This window comes from Eleutherodactylus coqui, chromosome 13 (genome assembly GCF_035609145.1).
Source record: "Eleutherodactylus coqui strain aEleCoq1 chromosome 13, aEleCoq1.hap1, whole genome shotgun sequence".
Taxonomy (NCBI): Eukaryota; Metazoa; Chordata; class Amphibia; order Anura; family Eleutherodactylidae; genus Eleutherodactylus; species Eleutherodactylus coqui.
The window spans coordinates 70793631-70811743 of NC_089849.1; the positions used below are offsets into that span (position 1 = coordinate 70793631).

The 18113-nt window shown below is 45.3% G+C and overlaps 1 protein-coding gene across 1 annotated transcript in view; it reads right to left on the reverse strand.

Moving 5' to 3' along the window:
- Positions 1 to 5345: 5345 nt before the first annotated feature.
- Positions 5346 to 18113, reverse strand: part of GRIN2C (glutamate ionotropic receptor NMDA type subunit 2C) — a 37123-nt gene continuing 24355 nt past the window's right edge. The window contains exons 10-14 of the mRNA XM_066585970.1: positions 17169 to 17329; positions 15907 to 16094; positions 7367 to 7599; positions 5950 to 6462; positions 5346 to 5492 (exon numbers count right to left, since the gene is read on the reverse strand). Of these exons, the coding sequence (XP_066442067.1) occupies positions 5346 to 5492; positions 5950 to 6462; positions 7367 to 7599; positions 15907 to 16094; positions 17169 to 17329 (1242 nt within the window). The remainder of the gene's footprint in view (positions 5493 to 5949; positions 6463 to 7366; positions 7600 to 15906; positions 16095 to 17168; positions 17330 to 18113) is intronic.

Here is an 18113-nt window from a genome sequence, read left to right on the forward strand (position 1 = left end):
TGAATATCTCCGTGAGCCTGGAACATAAAAGGCACTGTAAATGGCTGGATTAATGCATTTATTTCCTAGCAGAATAAATTCTCCCACCTCAGCTAATGCATATAGGACTTAGTCAGTGGTTAATCAGGTGTCTCCTGAAATTGGGGTAAAGTCTCACTTAAAGGGATCCTGTCATCAGTTTCATACTGACCAAATTACAGGCTGTATGGACTGGGGACAGGGCTGCCTGTTGCCCCCTTGGGTGTTTTATTCTGAAACACTGTGGCATTTCAGAATAAATATACTTTCAAAGTGTGACTTTGGAGATGAGCTCCAAGTCAAGACGGTGGGCCATGCTGGCCTCTCTCCGCCCGCTGCATGAAGACTGACAGCTCTTCTCCCTGCTTGTGTATATGAAGAGAGCTGTCAGTCTTCCTGCCATGGGCGGGGAGCAGCTGGCGTGGCCCACCTTTGTGACTCGGAGCTCAGTTCCGAGTCGAACTGCAAAGTGTAATAATTCTGAAATGCCACAGTGTTTCAGAATAAAACACCCAATGGGGCAACAGGCAAGCCTGTCCCTGTGATTTGGGCACCATGAACCCGATGACGAAATCCCAGACTTCTGAGTAATCAGAGTATCTTACGTTAAATGCTATGCAGACCATTTCTTTTATTGCTCCACGCATCTAAAACCAGAAAATGCACCACCTCCGTAGATATTCTTGATTGAAACTCTCCTTTTGTTTGGCCTATACACAGAGGCGTAACTTGAAGCTCCCGGGCCCCGATGCAAAACTTGTAACAGGGCCCCCAACTATAATGCTTTACTCATAGTGCTAGGTTCCCTATATGGAGAAGAGAAGCCTTATGGGCCCCCTAAGGCTCCTGGGCCCGGGTGCAACCGCATCCCCTGCATCCTCTATAGTTACACCCCTGCCTATACATCTCCTACGCAGACTATGTATGTCCATGGTTATACTACTACATAACTAGATAGATTACAAAGCTTCCACAGTGGGATTGTGCTGTCATACTCTGCTCTATCTATCCCCAACATCTGGACAACATACTGTATTATCAATAGGTTAGCAGTAAAGGCCCTTTTACATGGCACGACTATCATTAGATCAAATGGTCAGCAATAAATAGTTAGTTATCGCTGATTGGATATTTCATGTGAACCTATAAATTATCGTTTGTCTGCGGCATCGTGTAAACAGGCATCGTAACAATTCGCTGTATAGAAAGTGGTGGCGGAAGGGTTGACTAGCGGCATGGTGATGTCCGAATGAATGATCGAAATCACCCAATTATTGACTCGTGTAAATGGATGCCAAGCGTCTATATACGACCACTACATCACCACTGGTTGCATGCTGCTTCCAATTTACCTCGCTGTGGAAAAGAACCCTAGGCCAGCGTCACACATTTGCGCACGCATCAGCGCAACTTTTTTTCGCCTTGACTGAGGCTTTTTTGTGCGCCTATCTGCAAATTTTACCGTACTTTTTCCGCCTGCAAGGCATGCACATTTGCGCGTGACAAACAAAGCCACGCCGCTTGAAATGGCTAATTCATTAAATGAGTTCCAGATCTGTTCTTTACCCAGCAGAATTACGCAGTGTATTACACATCTCCTTGCATATTGCACCCCCATTGACTTCTACCGGGAGCTTTGGTGCGTAAATGTGCAGAAAAGTAGAGCATGTTGCGTTTTTTTGCGCAACCAAAATGCATGCGCAAAATATGGAAATGTGAACGAACCCATTGAAATCAATAGGTTCTATTCTCGGCTTACTGCAAGCACAACTTTTGGGCACGCAAATACACCTGTGTGACGCCAACCTCGATGTAGGACAGATCAAAGGCAGAAGCTCTGCAAGATTGGACTAGGCAGGGTTTGCAGTCTGTAACCATGGAGACACATAGTTCCGCATGGGAGCTGTAGACACTAATCGGTGAGATATTATTGATGAGGGTTAGAGATGAGCGAGTATACTCGCTAAAGGCAATTACTCGAGCGATTGCCTTTAGCGAGTACCTGCCCGCTTGAGACAAAAGGTTCGGGTGCCGGTGGCAGGCAGGGAGCTGCGGGGGAGAGCAGGGCGAAACAAAGGGGAGATCTCTCTCTCCCTCTCTCCCCCCCCGCTCCCTTCTGCTGACTGCCGCTACTCACCGCTCCCCCGCGCCGGCACCCGAATCTTTCGTCTCGAGCGGGGAGATACTCGCTAAAGGCAATGCTCGCTCGAGTAATTGCCTTTAGCAAGTATACTCGCTCATCTCTAATGAGGGTGTATTAGAGCAGTATAACAAATAGTTGCAGGGGTGGACATAGTATTATTATGTAGCGCCCACCATAAGATTGCTCCCAGCGCTCTTCCTTCTCAATAAAAATATGTTAATATGATAATCGTATCTCAGTAAAAAATATGTGAAATTCCTTCAAGCAGAGTTACAATCCGGTAATCACTCAGTATAAAAGCAAAGTAAATAGACAGAAGTCCCTGACTAAATCACCAACATATTAATAGCTTTTTTTGGATTAAGATGGCAGATTAAGCAGATGTAGGTACATTTCTGGTATAACATTCCTGGTCCTCGAGTGCCGAGTAGAAGTAGTTTTATGTTGCTGTTATTTGTGATTAGAATCTCTAAAGAGGAACTTTAAACACCATTTTACGGTATGCATACATATAGAACCAGTAAGGAATTCTGGAAATACATTTATTGTGCACTGCTCCTGATTTACACATTGTGTTATAGTCCTGCAAGCTTCAGAGCTGAACTCTCACAACGGTCCTTCCTGCCTTAAAGGGATTCTATCATCGGATGTTTCAGTTTTAAGAGTGGTTTGGGATACATTTAACACACTCTGGGCATATGTGTAAAAAACAGTAGAAAGGATAGGACTATAGCAAAGGAGTCAGGGGCCCACTTTAAGTGGAAGCCCGACATAGGGGGGCAGATAACCGGGGCGGTTACAGTGAGGGAAGAGTAAATGTTAAGGGAATAGTGGGGAACTTTCTGGAGAATGGGAGGTGATAGTGGGGATTGGTGGATAGGGAAGAAGACGGGGGTTTTTTAAGGAAGGGAGGGCGAGGTCAGGCCATCTTCAGAGACAGTAAGGCCACGGTCACATTCCCGATGGAAATGTCGCGGTTTGGCCGCAGCCAAAAACCGCAACATTTCCGCCTGGAGAAACGCCGCTGCAAAACCTGCGGCGGCTTTGAAGCAGCGCGGCCGCTCCCTCTTCCGCTGTAGCTGGCGCTCCCATAGAGGAGAGCGCGGCCGCAGCGGGAAAAAAATTTTACATGCTGCGCCACAGCAGCAGCTTCTGCCGGCTTAGCCACAGCGGATTTGGCGTTCCGTGTGGACGAGATTTCTGAGAAATCTCGTCCACATGGCTGGCTAATCCCAGGATTAGCGGCCGCATGCGGATTTGCCGCGGCAAAATTCCGCACGGAATTTCCGCGGCAATCCACCCCGTGTGAACCCAGCCTACTAGTGAATCCCGCCCGCCCGAGATTTAGGTGAGTTGGGGGATTGTTTGTGTCATGGCAGCTTGGCGGGTGGGGGGTCCTTGGAGTCGGTGGAAATTATGTGTGTGTGGGGGGAGAGTTGGGTGACCATGGTCTCACATGCTAAGACTCCCTCCTTGGTGGTAATCTTATGGTATCTAGTGCAGGTGACTTGGCTGGTGAGGGGGGCGGCAGTAGACTCCCTCTGGCTGTAAGTGACGGTAGTAGTAGCCACCCCATAGGCGGCTTGTGTTGCCCCTGAGCCTGTTGGCCCGGCGGGGGGCAAGGTTTCAGTTAGTAATATGGTTGCACAAGATTTTTTGTGGCTCCAAGGACTCCCTCTCGTATTTAGTTAATGTTTTTGTGTACGGTTTGTAAATAAATTGGCTGCTGTGGCCATGTTAGCCAAAAAGAAGGAGTCTGTCTTTATTGGGTGGGGTGGTTACAGTGGAGGTTATTCTGGCCTCCCCGTGTCATGTGCTTTAGGGTTTATACATATGGGCGTGTTTTTGGCATGTTTTGCGGGCGTGAAAATCATGACCACCGAACGTAACCAAACCATTGATTTCAATGCTTTTACTTTTACTAGTGAGATTCTTGCATATTAATATTACAACGAGAATGTAAGACTTACCCTATAGTTTTTCTATGTGCAAGAAAAGGTAGGGTAGGATCTATCTTCCGGCATTTTTTTTATCGGAGCCCAATTTGCACAGTTTAAAAAAAAGGGAATTTTGACTGGTTTATTTGCTGATGTGCTCCATAGCATGTGCCAGTCTGAAGCTGCCCTTAGTGTAAACATTTACTTTTAGTTCATGGCGTTCTGCATGGAAGTTGACTTGACTCAAGCCATGGAGGTGGGCCCCTGAAGCCCCGAGTCACGCTGTCCACTCATTATGCACCCTGACTCCACTGTTCGGCTACCTTCCACTGATGCCGACGTCAACGCAAGCTGCAGTGAAATCCTACGCTTGTGCTGTGCGGCTCTCTGTCCCAGTGGGAAGGGACAGTGTACCGAGGACGCAAGCGCAAGCTGCGGTGAAATGTCAGCGGCTTGCGCTGACATCTGCAACACTGGAAGGTGGTTAAGCAGTGGAAGACAGCATGCTTGGGGCTCCATCACCTCTATGACTCCAGAAGGGTCAATTTGCATATAGGGCACCATGAAATAAAAGTAAGTTTTTGCTTTAACTCACTTTCTACTGGTTTTTACACACATATGTCCAGAGTGTATTAAATATCCCTCAAACCTCTATGGTGGCGGCTTAAGATAAAAATATCTGATGTCAGAATCCCATTATTGTCAGTAAAAGTTTACCCCGATGATTTGCATTTTGGGAAATTCAGTTTTTACACCATGAGACCGCAGAATAAAAATTGAACAAAAAATAACGATTGCATTTTTTGGGCTTTTTGAGTATGCTTGAAATATAAGCCCTGCTCCAAAACTAAGCCCTAGTTACAGTTAATAAAAAAAGGAAATTTAAATAGTGTCCAGGCAGCTATACATGTAAAAAAGTGAAATCTTTTGGAGCAAAAATTAATATAAGACACTGTCTTATTTTCGGGGAAACAGGGTAGCATAACTAAGAACATGAATAAAGGTTGCACTTCAGGATCAGTACAAAATAAGTAAAGGTGACTATTAAAACAGAGTATCCCTATATATGAGCTGTAAAATGGTGTTCAAATGTGGACATACCCTTTAATGTAAAGTGACAAGATGATAGTTCGAATTCATACCTAATCCATTCCATTGATACCACCACAAAAGTCTTTTTTATGGCGTATAGGTATAAAGAATTTCACAGACCTCCATATATATGTCCTGCACCTGAGCGTCAGCAGTCAAATGTGATCCTTTAAATCTGGCACAGTTCTTATTGTCTTAATACACACAGGTATTCCATAAATGTCACACTTCTGATTCCCAGCTAATTCTCCTCCAAGCTTCAGTAGGATGGTGGGTTCTTGCTCTGCCACCTGGAAATGTCCCTAAAGATGAAGAGGAAGGATTCCTATTATTTCCCATGTGGGTGTAACACACAGTCCTTCCTAGAGTAGCCATGCTAAAAACAGTATGTGTGTCTCTGTCGGTTAAGGTGGGTGGTATGGCGTGTGTGGAGATTGTCTCCTGCAAACATGCCTCATGTTGGGAAGACTTATAGGAAGCGGGGTTACACCATTTACCACCTCTGTGCCTCATAGGATAGCTATTGCTGTTGCTGCAGAAAGGACACACTTGGGAGGTATGAGGAAGAGAACAGTAAAAAGGCCCACCACATCTTTGGTGTAGCCTCCAGTCTTCCCTTTGGAGGGAATCACACAATAGGTAAGGCCTTCTTGATACTCGCCTTGGAATAGGAGATGGGCACCAAGCTCTGCATTGTGGAGAGGCTAATATGGAAGTGGTGGGTGGTCTGTGCTTTGGCTCCAGTCTTTTGCTTATTGCCAGATGAGAAATATCACAAGGAACACTGCCAACGCCTAGTTTGGACTCCTGTAGGTTTCCGTTTTGGGAAATGAGGGACACCTGTGGGACATTCTCCTGACACAGGAACGTATGTGTTGTTGCTGAGGAGGGATCGATCTCCTCTGGTGGAAAGCAAGCTCCATGAGAAGATCTAAGTACAGGAGATAGAACCGGTCCACTTGCAGCATGGTTTACAGTTGCCACCGGTTTGGTGATGACGCCACACTGAGGAGAAGAAATGCTTTGAGTTGGCGGCTGTGATCCTTGCACCGAGAAAGCAGCTTGAAGACTTGCGCTTCGCTGTCTCCATGTGCGTAGAGCGTGAGATGCAGTCTCCAGGGAACCCCCAACGCCGGAAGAAGAAACCAAATCCCTTGCTGTTTGGAGTACCCTCAAAACATTGGCTGGTACTGGAGTCCCTGTTACGTCTGGGTCAGGGCATGCAGGACCACGGGATGGACTCTGGACACCACGAAAACAACTATATATCCCCTATAGATTTAAGAACAGAAGTGAGAAAGTTGATTTGGTAAATAATAATTTTGTTTCTGTTACATTGGTAAATACATTTTGTAAGTAGCTTAAACTAAAAATATCCATATCTGCACAGAAAGTCCTGCGGAGTAGTTAGGAGTCTCTTTCTGAATCTATGGCAGTTAAATGTCCATCTCAACTACGCACAGGCAGAAAGAGATTAGTTATATGCTTTGTTCATAGTACTGGGCTCCATATATGGAGAAGAGAGAAGAGAGACCTTATGGGCCCCTAAGGCTCCTGGGCTGAGTTGCAACCGCATCCCCTGCATCTCCTATAGTTACGCCAGTGTTCTATTGCTGAAATCAAATTATGCCCTTTCCCCCATTACACTACAAGATTTTGCCATGCTGGACAGAAGAACCTAGTGTTTCTTTTCTTCTTGCACCCTCTTCACAAGAATTTGAAATAATTCCCCACCAACAAGAAAATAGAGTAATTTACAAGTTCTTGCCACCCAATCCCAACGACAAAGAAGTTGGGACTAATCAAGGCTGGGATCCTCTCTCTAAGGGTCCTATCGCAACCACATGTTCTGTTTTGTGTAATTTATATCCTTTAGTATAAGAACATAAATATATGTATGAAGCTGCTGTCCAATGGAAGGACTTTCACTTTTGATGCTGGAGGAGAACATCTGATAAGTGTCAGATCTTTTTGAAAACGTTTTTTGGAGCAGAACCTGCTCTTTTGTTGTTACCGTGACACACGTTGTCATGTGTACTTGAAGATAAATATATCCTCAAAAAGATTTGGGACACCATGAGATATGTTGCTCTTCCATTTGAGCATCACCAGAAGCGACGATTAGCACTTTCATATAGCTACCCTGATTTGTATCCTAATTCCACATCCATCTTACCCGACTGATCCCCAGTAGACTCTGTTCCACACAAGAGCTGGGTACACAGTGTCTCATCCTCCAGTACACAAGATGTTCCCAAGAGAAGACTAGAAGACTCAACCCCATAGCCACCAGCAGCATATAGAAGACTCCAGCCATGTTGTCAATGTCCAGTTTACTGCTCACCGCCTCATTCTTCTCATTTTGACAAATGCCTGATAACCACACTGTCTCCAGCCTCTGAGTGTCACCTTGAAGAAAATTAGACAATTACTGAAGTCCTATGGATAAAAAAAATGATTGAGCGCCCACCGACTATCTCATTTGGGACTCCTATCAACTGGCTAAGACCTGTTGAGTAATGTTACAATCTACACATGGTCATAAAGAATAAGAAGGCTCCAGTAGTTGGGGAAATTCAGAATTGCTTTCCTGATTGATGAAGCTGCTTAATCTGGATTTCAAGACTTTCCTGATTAATAAAAGTAATGTTAAAGGGGTTGTCCCGCGGCAGCAAGTGGGTCTATACACTTCTGTATGGCCATATTAATGCACTTTGTAATATACATTGTGCATTAATTATGAGCCATACAGAAGTTATAAAAAGTTTTTTACTTACCTGCTCCGTTGCTGGCGTCCTCGTCTCCATGGTGCCGACTAATTTTCGCCCTCCGATGGCCAAATTAGCCGCGCTTGCGCAGTCCTGGTCTTCTGCTCTCTTCAATGGAGCCGCTCGTGCAGAATGCAGGCTCCGTGTAGCTCCGCCCCGTCACGTGCCGATTCCAGCCAATCAGGAGGCTGGAATCGGCAATGGACCGCACAGAAGAGCTGCGGTCCACGGAGGAAGAGGATTCCGGCGGCCATCTTCACAGGTAAGTATAGAAGTCACCGGAGCGCGGGGATTAAGGTAAGCGCTCCGGTAAGCTTTCTGTACGTCCCTGCATCGGGGTTGTCTCGCGCCGAACGGGGGGGGGGGGGGGGGGGGGGGGGTTGAGAAAAAAAAAACCCGTTTCGGCGCGGGACAACCCCTTTAAGGTTTTCAGGGCTATTTAATGCCCCTTCATCAAGCAATAGTCAGCTTATAACAGAGGAAACATTTATACAGAACAGAGACAATTGGGTTATTTACAGGCAGGATAACAAATGGGAGGAAGAGCACAGCATTTACATTACGACAAGCTAAAGTTATAGGACTATGGATTGTGTATAAGATGAAAGGGGAGAGGTGATAATTGGAAAATCACAGAAAAAGTTTATGGGTGTAAAATGTCCAGGTAGCATGAAATATACCCCGAGGACCAATTAAACCCACGTGGTAATATCTGGAAAGTCCTCATTAGTTTAACCCTTTCCAATCCAATTTGTATCCTGGTTTTCCTAGGGGGCTTACTCTTTTTTTGTCATTATATAACGGCGCTATCTGCTTGCTAAAGCCAGTACTGCATGAGGTGACACGTTGGATAGGCTCCAACAGCAGAGAGATTGGTAATATACAGTAAGAGAACCCCGATGGATGTCTTCCAACATCGGAGCTGTACAGCCTTAAATCATAATGACGTCAGACAGTGGATTGGAAAGGGTTAAATGGGTAGTCTGAGTATAGACTAACATCTAATGAACATCATTATAATAAGTCATTTTGTAACAGGCTCATTGTACCAGGTCTAGCTACTTTCTGCATTTTCTATGTCACGTGACCTTCCGCCTGAAAAATATCTCCACTTCCTCTGACATCTTGCCTGCATTTGCTACTTCCTTCCCTGTCAATAGCCGCCAACTTCCTGTGAGCAGTGCACGATGGGAGAACAAGAGCGGAAGCACTGCGCTGTATTGCTGGGTACAGGTTTTGCATTTTCTGTTGTTACAAGGGAACGTGCCCGTCTGATGGTGATGAGAGCAAAATTCTGATGAGGAGATTTCTTAAAGGAGATGTCCCGCGCCGAAACGGGGTTTTTTTTTTTTTAAACCCCCCCCCCCGTTCGGCGCGAGACAACCCCGATGCAGGGGTTAAAAAAACCACCCGCACAGCGCTTACCTGAATCCCGGCGGTCCGGTGACTTCAATACTTACCGCTGAAGATGGCCGCCGGGATCTTCTACCTTCGTGGACCGCAGCTCTTCTGTGCGGTCCACTGCCGATTCCAGCCTCCTGATTGGCTGGAATCGGCACATGACGGGGCGGAGCTACACGGAGCCGCTCTCTGGCACGAGCGGCTCCATAGAAGACTGCTGAAGACCCGGACTGCGCAAGCGCGGCTAATTTGGCCATCGGAGGCCAAAAATTAGTCGGCTCCATGGGAACGAGGACGCCAGCAACGGAGCAGGTAAGTAAAAAACTTTTTATAACTTCTGTATGGCTCATAATTAATGCACAATGTACATTACAAAGTGCATTATTATGGCCATACAGAAGTGTATAGACCCACTTGCTGCCTCGGGACAACCCCTTTAAGTTTGGTGACTGTTTGTACAAGTGAAGAGGTAAATCTGTGAATATTTCCTGAAGTCTATTGTTTTTGACGAGTATGGGTTGGAGATCAGCAGTGATTTTTCACTGGATGTTCACCTGGGGGTTGTATGTGACCACTAGGGGCGCCCTGCTGTTCTCTCCTTTCTGTTCATATTGAGGCTGCTCTGTGGAATCCTTGTGGCTCAGTGGATGTGGCCATCAGTGGTTGGTATCCCTGTTGTAGGAAAGTGTTCCTCAGAGATGACAGTTGTTGTTTTCTGTCTGAGCAGATCTGGATTTACCGCAGAACTTGACCATAGATGATGGACCTCTATCTTTTGGGTTTTTTTTTCATACAAGAGTATTTAAAATTACTGAGATTTTTCTGGCTAAAGGTCCATTTAGACACAACGATTATTGCTCAAAAATCGCTCAAAGCCATCTTTTGAGCAATAATTATTGTGTCTAACTGCACTGACATTGTGCAGTTTTCGTTATGCCGTCGCTGATCGTTCTCTTTCAGCGTGCTGAAAGATTAGCAATCAGTTATCAGGGATTTACAGCAGGATACAGCTGATACTATTGTTTCAGCTCTATCCCGCTCCCTGATGACAGGCTGGGTATGAAGAACGCAGCTGTTCACCTGTGTTCTCCATACCCTGCTCAGAGCGCTCGGCTGTATAACAGCCGGGCGCTCCGTGCAGAAAACATCTGGATGCAGAAGACAAGCGGGGCCACCCTGCTTGTCTTTTGCTTCCTCCGCTCCCAGCACTCGGCTGTTTAACAGCCGGGCACCCAGAGCGGGGAACAGCTGGATGCAGAGAACAAGCAAGCATTTCACAGCATAAATAGACATGTTATGGATTTAGAATCCACAACATTTTTGAAATGTCGCTCCTTCGCATGCCTTGTACAGTAAATGGCACGGAATTTCCAATGCAATCCCAGCAGCAGAAATTCTGCAGCATTTCCACTGTGTGTGAAGACAGCCTTACTAGTACCATGCCATTGTGTTCTCCAAGTGTAACACTCCCATTCGGGTTCGAAGCCTTAGTATTGTAACCAACGCAGGCAGAGCGTGGTCAGGGGAAACCAGGGGTCGGTGCACGGGTAGTATCGGTTGTGGTACAAAGGAACAGGCAGGTAGTGTAGTCGGGGAAAGACAGAGATCGGTTCATGGGTAGTATCGGTTGTAGTGCAAAGGAGCAGGCAGGTGGTGGAGCTTCGCTATAGGTCTGGAGCACAATAATCACGCAAGAAGGAAGTGGCAGGCCAGGCTTTTGTAGGACATTCAATTTGGGAGAACAGGGTGAAGCCAAATAGGAAACTTGATCACGAGCAAAAACCAAGGACAAGGTCATACAGGGGAGCTATCCGAAGGGCTGGATAGTTCATCAAGTAGAGCCTCCGCCTGGAGTACATATGCCTACCCTCACAAGATCTGAGAGACTTGGCCATATATAAATTATAGAAACTACACCAAACTATATAAATCCCAAAAATAAATAAGAGTGATTGTCTCCTGCTTCCTGACAGGACAGGGCACTCTGCGGACCACCATACAGGACTGCACAGGACTCTGTGGTGGGCAATGCATTAAGGCAACACTGGCACAAAGCAGTAAGTGTGTACTGATCACCATACAATGCCAATATAAAATGCAACACTGGCCACCACAGATGGATCATGGAGGGCTACTGTACAAACTAATGGACTATAAAACAATATAGCAATGGAATTACATCTGAACAGAAAGAAAGTGCCTATAAAAAGTGAGAAATGGATCTTATTTGTTTTTAAAATGAGGCTGAATGCAAGCGGTTTCATTTTGCAATTTTGAAGAATTGCCTTATCCATACTAGATTGATTTTGTGCAGTTTGTCAAAAACCTCTTAAAAATTGCTCTACTAAAAGTTCCATATGCCGTCTACTATATAAATGAACTCTAGTGTGGACCTGTGATCGATTGTCCGAGCTTCAAGATCTATATACATGATGTCAAGGGAATTCAAATTGTACAGCAAAAATAATGTAGCTCTTTTTGTTGTGCTGTTTTTACTAAATGGGATCCTGGATACTTCATATGCATGGAAATGGAGATTACAGGACAGTACTTTGTTCACTGCCTTAAAGCCTGCCGATAAAGTAGGTGAAAAAACATCAAATTTAGGTCCCCTAAAGTGGCATATACTTATCCTGTATGGTGGCACAGGGATATACTTATCCTGTACGTTGGCACAGGGATATATTCATCCTGTATGTTGGCACAGGGATATACTCATCCTGTATGTTGGCACAGGGATATTCTCATCTTGTATGTTGGCACAGGGATATAGTCATCCTTTACATTGGCACAGGGATATACTCATCCTGTACGTTGGCACAGGGATATACTCATCCTGTACGTTGGCACAGGGATATACTCATCCTGTACGTTGGCACAGGGATATACTCATTACGTATGGTGGCACAGGGATATACTTATCCTGTATGTTGGCACAGGGATATACTCATCCTGTATGGTGGCACAAGGATATACTTATCCTGTATGGTGGCACAGAGATATAGTCATCCTGTATGTTGGCACAGGGATGTACTCATCCTGTATGTTGGCACAGGGATATACTCATCTTGTATGTTGGCACAGGGATATAGTTATCCTTTACGTTGGCACAGGGATATACTCATCCTTTATGTTGGCACAGGGATATACTCATCCTTTACGTTGGCACAGGTATATACTCATCCTGTACGTTGGCACAGGGATATCGTCATCCTGTACGTTGGCACAGGGATATACTCATCCAGTATGGTGGCACAGGGATATACTTACCCTGTATGTTGGCACAGGGATATACTGATCCTGTATGGTGGCACATGGATATAGTCATCCTTTATGGTGGCACAGGGATATAGTCATCCTGTACTTTGGCACAGGGATATACTCATCCTGTATGTTGGCACAGGGATATACTCATCATTTATGGTGGCACCGGGATATACTCATCCTATATGTTGGCACAGGGATATACTCATCCTGTATGTTGGCACAGGGATATAGTCATCCTGTATGGTGGCCCAGGGATATACTCATCTTGTATGTTGGCACAGGGATATAGTCATCCTTTACGTTGGCACAGGGATATACTCATCCTATATGTTGGCACAGGGATATACTCATCCTGTATGTTGGCACAGGGATATAGTCATCCTGTATGGTGGCACAGGGATATACTCATCTTGTATGTTGGCACAGGAATATAGTCATCCTTTACGTTGGCACAGGGATATACTCATCCTGTATGGTGGCACAAGGATATACATGTACAGTACTTTTAGGCCCAATGTCAACGGGCAAATTTGAATTGCGGACGATCCGCAATTCAAGCCACCCATAGGGAGACATGGGTGTCCACAGCTTAATTAAAGCATGCGGATTAGTTTTGCAGACCTTCTGGTCCGGAAAACAAATCGCAGCATGCTCCATTTTGCTGTGGGACGGCATCCATTGCAGTCACTGGAATTGCGGAAGGGCAGCGGTTTCCGCGGGAAGGCAGGAGATTTTCTTTTAAAAATCTCTACTGCGCAAGTGCGTCATCCAGCACTTCCGCACACATCCACAGTAAAGACCCAGACAGGCCAGCACTGTCTCCGCCCGTGGGCATGGTCAGATTCCGCTGCGGGTTCCTGCATGCGGATATACCCGCCCCGCCCGTGGACATGAGGCGTCACACGGTATAACGTGCTATTATATCCTAATAAATCATTTCTACAGCGCTGGAACAAATCTGATTATCAGGCTGGAGGACATTCACATTAAGATGCAGCCTGTCTGCACATCTCAGCAACCGGCCTGAGTGTCCTATTAACAGATGGCTGCAGTACACCGCACCTGTAATCAGGACTGCGGGGGGTTATTAGATTTATCAGGCAGCAAAAAGTTGATAAAACAATATACAATTTTTGTGAATTGCCCACATTTCATCATATATAGTTTATTGTGGCGTCAAACCTAGATCTCAGTCTAAGGCCCTTCACATGAGCGTACGAGTAAAAACGCTCGTGCGAGCCTAATGCAACTGCACCATGAGCAATGTGCTTCTGCGTGTGTTTTTGTGCATATTCCTGCACTTTATGCACTCGCAGGGCCAGAGACACATCCCCACCGTGATTGTACCGATCTGTGCGAGTCGTCAGAGACAGCGTATAGCAGCGAGCGCACTGCGCATGACTGCGTATCTCACGCACACGATCACGCACAGCGCGCCTTTGTTTTTTAATTCCACGCTCTGTTTCGTAGCGAGGTTGCGGATGAATCACTTCCCATACGCAATGTATTGTGCATGGACGATTTTGCATACGCTTTCCATAGAAAAGTATAGGGCTCACGCTACATAGTACTATGGGGCTTGAACTCACAACCTTCAGGTCATGAGCGAGAGCTTAGGGCTGTATTCTGCTGCCTTAGCGCTCTGCGCCTCACTGTGTCTCACATGGCTGTGTATCGCAGCCGTACTACATGTCGTTATCACGGTCATGTGAATTAGCCCTAACTGTGGGTAAGTCCGGTTACAAATCTGCATTAGAAATTGGAGCTTCAGTTGCAGATTTGGCTCAAAATACCAGAAGAAAAAGCACTGCATGCAGCGCTTCCTTCCATTCAAAAGCTGTCCAGTTGGGCAGAAAGTGGACGGACGCCATTATAATCAACGGACCCCGTTATAGTCAACCACCGTAAAGTATTTAAGCAAAATATGATGTAGAATACAATACAACAATACCATGCATCAGCGCCAGTGAAATGAGCAACACCAATAAAATCTTATGCAGCTGCCATAAGGTATCCAATATAACTTCACGTGCCGCTATACAGCCAATATATCTAGCGATGCGCTTACACTGTTGAGGCAATATACCTAAATAATATGTTTGGGGGGCTAGTGAGCCGTCACTGTGGGGGGTGGGGGTAGTGACCACCGCAGTAACAGGCAAAGTGGGACATGGGAGTCTAGTTCTCATCAGCGAGACCCCTACCGATGAGCAAGTTATCATAGAGAATACTTTGCAGGCTTGGTACAATCCCTTTAATCTTTAAAGGGAATGTGTCATCACAAAATGACCTACAATATAAATCAAATTTTCGAGTTACACATTTTTTTTAGAATGCTTGGACCTTTTTTACATTTTTGGTTGCAATTAGAGATGAGCGAGCACGCTCGGAAAAAGCAGTTACTCGAGCGAGCATCGCTCTTCTCGAGTAACTGCTTACTGGTCCGAGCAGGCTCGGGGGGGCGGCGGGGGTGAGCTGATACTTCTTGATCTGTAGAGGAAGCTTTGCAGCAGTCTTCTCACTAACAGCACAGATAGCATTACATAGAGAGGTAATACCTATATGTAGATGACACAGGATCTGCCATTTACAATAGGTATAAGCTTTGGCTATCTACCCCCCTCCCTGCAAAATGATATCTGCACACATCACAGAGCATGTCTAGAGTATTCTCCTATAGAAGTCAATGGGTCTCCTCCTGTCCATTGTGTGAATGGCCCATTAGGTTGTTGTAAAGCATCTCTAATAGCTCTAATTGCTGTTAAATGTAGCTCAGGAAAGATGGCCGCCCCGATAATCATGTATAAACAACAAAATAAAAAATTCTACAATTAGAAAATTCAAACAGATTGGAAAAATGGAAAATGTTTCTCTATCTGGTTTTAATTCATAAAAATATGGTAATGTAGTCCCTTTACTCGGACTACATATTTGTAGAAGACTTAGGAGAATCCCAACAAATACCCTGTTTCCCTGAAAATAAGACATAGCATGAAAAATTAATATAAGACACTGTCTTATTTTCGGGGAAACGCGGTAACATAGTAAGTTGGATAAAGACATAAATGTATCCAATTCAACCGAATGTCCTACAGTGTTGATCCAGAGAAAGGCAAAAACCTGCATTTGCCTAAATCTAGTACATTTACATTGTAATGGACGTTTTTTCTTCAATGTTCTGTGAAACCTTTTAATTTCTACTAAATTTGTTCATCATTTAACTTTTTATGCCATATTATGCAAGAAACACCTCAAAGTGGCATCATCAAACGACACATACCATCTCCTAGAAACTGTAGTAGTCCCAGGTCAATGGGTCGCTTCCACCGGGAGTTCTTCTGTAAAGCTATACCATACCCTGTTGTAGCAAAGACTTTCCCACTTCCAATGGTCACCAGCTTGCACCCTTCATCTTTGCCTGCCATATAATTCAGCACTGCTGCATCGTAGATGAAGGCATCCAACTTTCTGCGTGAAAACACAAGACCCAAGATGAGGACCACTAGCAATACTGTGCATTACAAGAGGCTAATAAAGAGGAGAAGGCGGAATATAGCGCTATACAGAGTACAGGCTACAGTATAGAAGTATTTACTACAACTTATTTACAGCTATTTCAGGCTTCATAGCACTCCTCTGAGCAAGACATGGGAACCATGCCATCTTGCATGGTTCCCAATAAACTGAAGGTCTTTTAAACGTTATTGCTTTGTGCTGGATCTGTACTTTCTCTATTTTCATTGCTGGAGATCGCTCACACACGAGATCTGTGCAGAGAGCTAGCAGGCGAGCTGACCTGAGGGATTTAAGGTCCATTTAAGACAAAGATAATCTTTCAAACAATTGAAAGATTAAAAGATTTTGTGATCTATTTGCATAAAGTGTTAATGGCCATTAATGGCCATTAACACTTTATCAACCTCATTTCTATGTAAAAGGCTCTCCAAGAAGTTGTTTGCAGAGCCAAGCTTGTGATTTATCACACCCCCAGCTCCCGTGGAGATAACAGCATGTGGTCTATTGAGAGACACTTTATCTCTCAGTGTCTGAAGGATGGATTTTAAGTTCACTTTAAAATCATCGTTTAAGCAAAAAGTGCGCGATGCCTGCGTTTACACGTAATGATTAGTGTTCGTTTTCGGTCATTCGAACAAATTTTGAGCGATAATCTTTACTAGAGATGAGCGAACGTGTCCGTAACGGACACATCCGCACCCGGACACCGGCTTTAGCGAACACTGGAGTGTTCGCGCGTAAGTGTCCGGGTGCCGCCGGGGGGCGGGGAGATGCGCGACGGCGCGGGCGGCAGTAGCGGGGAACAGGGGGGAGCCCTCTCTCTCTCCCTCTCCCCCCCACTCCCCGCCGCACCCCCCCGCGCTGCCACGGCGGCCCCCGAACTTTTTCGGTGTTCGGGCGAAAAAGGGGCGGGGCCGAACGTGTTCGCTCATCTCTAATCTTTACGTGTATAAGAGCATAAGTACAAAAATATTCTTCTCACTTGAATGAATTAAATCAATTTTTAATGTCTAGAATAGTTCTCACCCAGACTTCAGGCTGGCAAGAGCATCTTCCACTGATCGCTGGTTGTATCTCACCATGTAGCTGTGCATGTCCGGATAGTTGGTACGGATGTTACGCTCAGTGCTGCCATTTGGGACAGTGCCAAATCTAAAAGGAGGGTAATGCTCTTGTGGCTTCTGGAACTGCAGACACAGAAAATATCAGTCTCTTAAAAACGAAACAACCGGGAACATGTTGAGGGTTACTGGTATTCTGAGAATGCTCTTATTTCTAATGTCTCCCTTTGACCCTATAGGACCTTGATGCTGGTCTAGGCATGGGCTGGCCGAAAAAGGGATAATAATAAGATAGTAGGGTTGTTCTAGGCAGGCATGTGCAATCAGCAGTTCCTTGTTATATTATATATGGGATAGCTTAGAGATGGAGCCAGGAGAAGAACTAAAGGAACCTGTAGACTGTACGTACGAAAGTGGTGGGGTGGTCAGCTGGCACATATATGAAAGGGATATAGCAAATGGTCAGAATGCTAAGGATTAGTGGGAAAAGGGGACAACAGGGACCAATTAAGTCAATAATTGCCCATCTGACAGCTATCATGCTGTCAGGTGGGCAATCATTGACTTAACAAGGGTGGGAAAAGGGCACAGTCCAAAAGCCTTGCCTAGGGCACTGAGTGCTTGTCCCGGCCCTATTACACGGCATGTGTTAACAGTAACCTTACTTTGCAGTACGCTAAAGTAATCCCATTTTACAATGTCATATCTTGTTCCCGATTCCATAAAGCCAATTTTACAGCTCTCCTTACTGATTGAAGCCTCCTTCATGGATCCTGTATTCCATTTATAATTCCATCATCACACAATCTGCACACTCCTATATTAATGCTCACAGTCCTGCAGCAGCCGGCAGGATAATAGCAGCCTGCCCTGCTTTGACCATTAACAACATGTGTTAACGAGAGCTTAA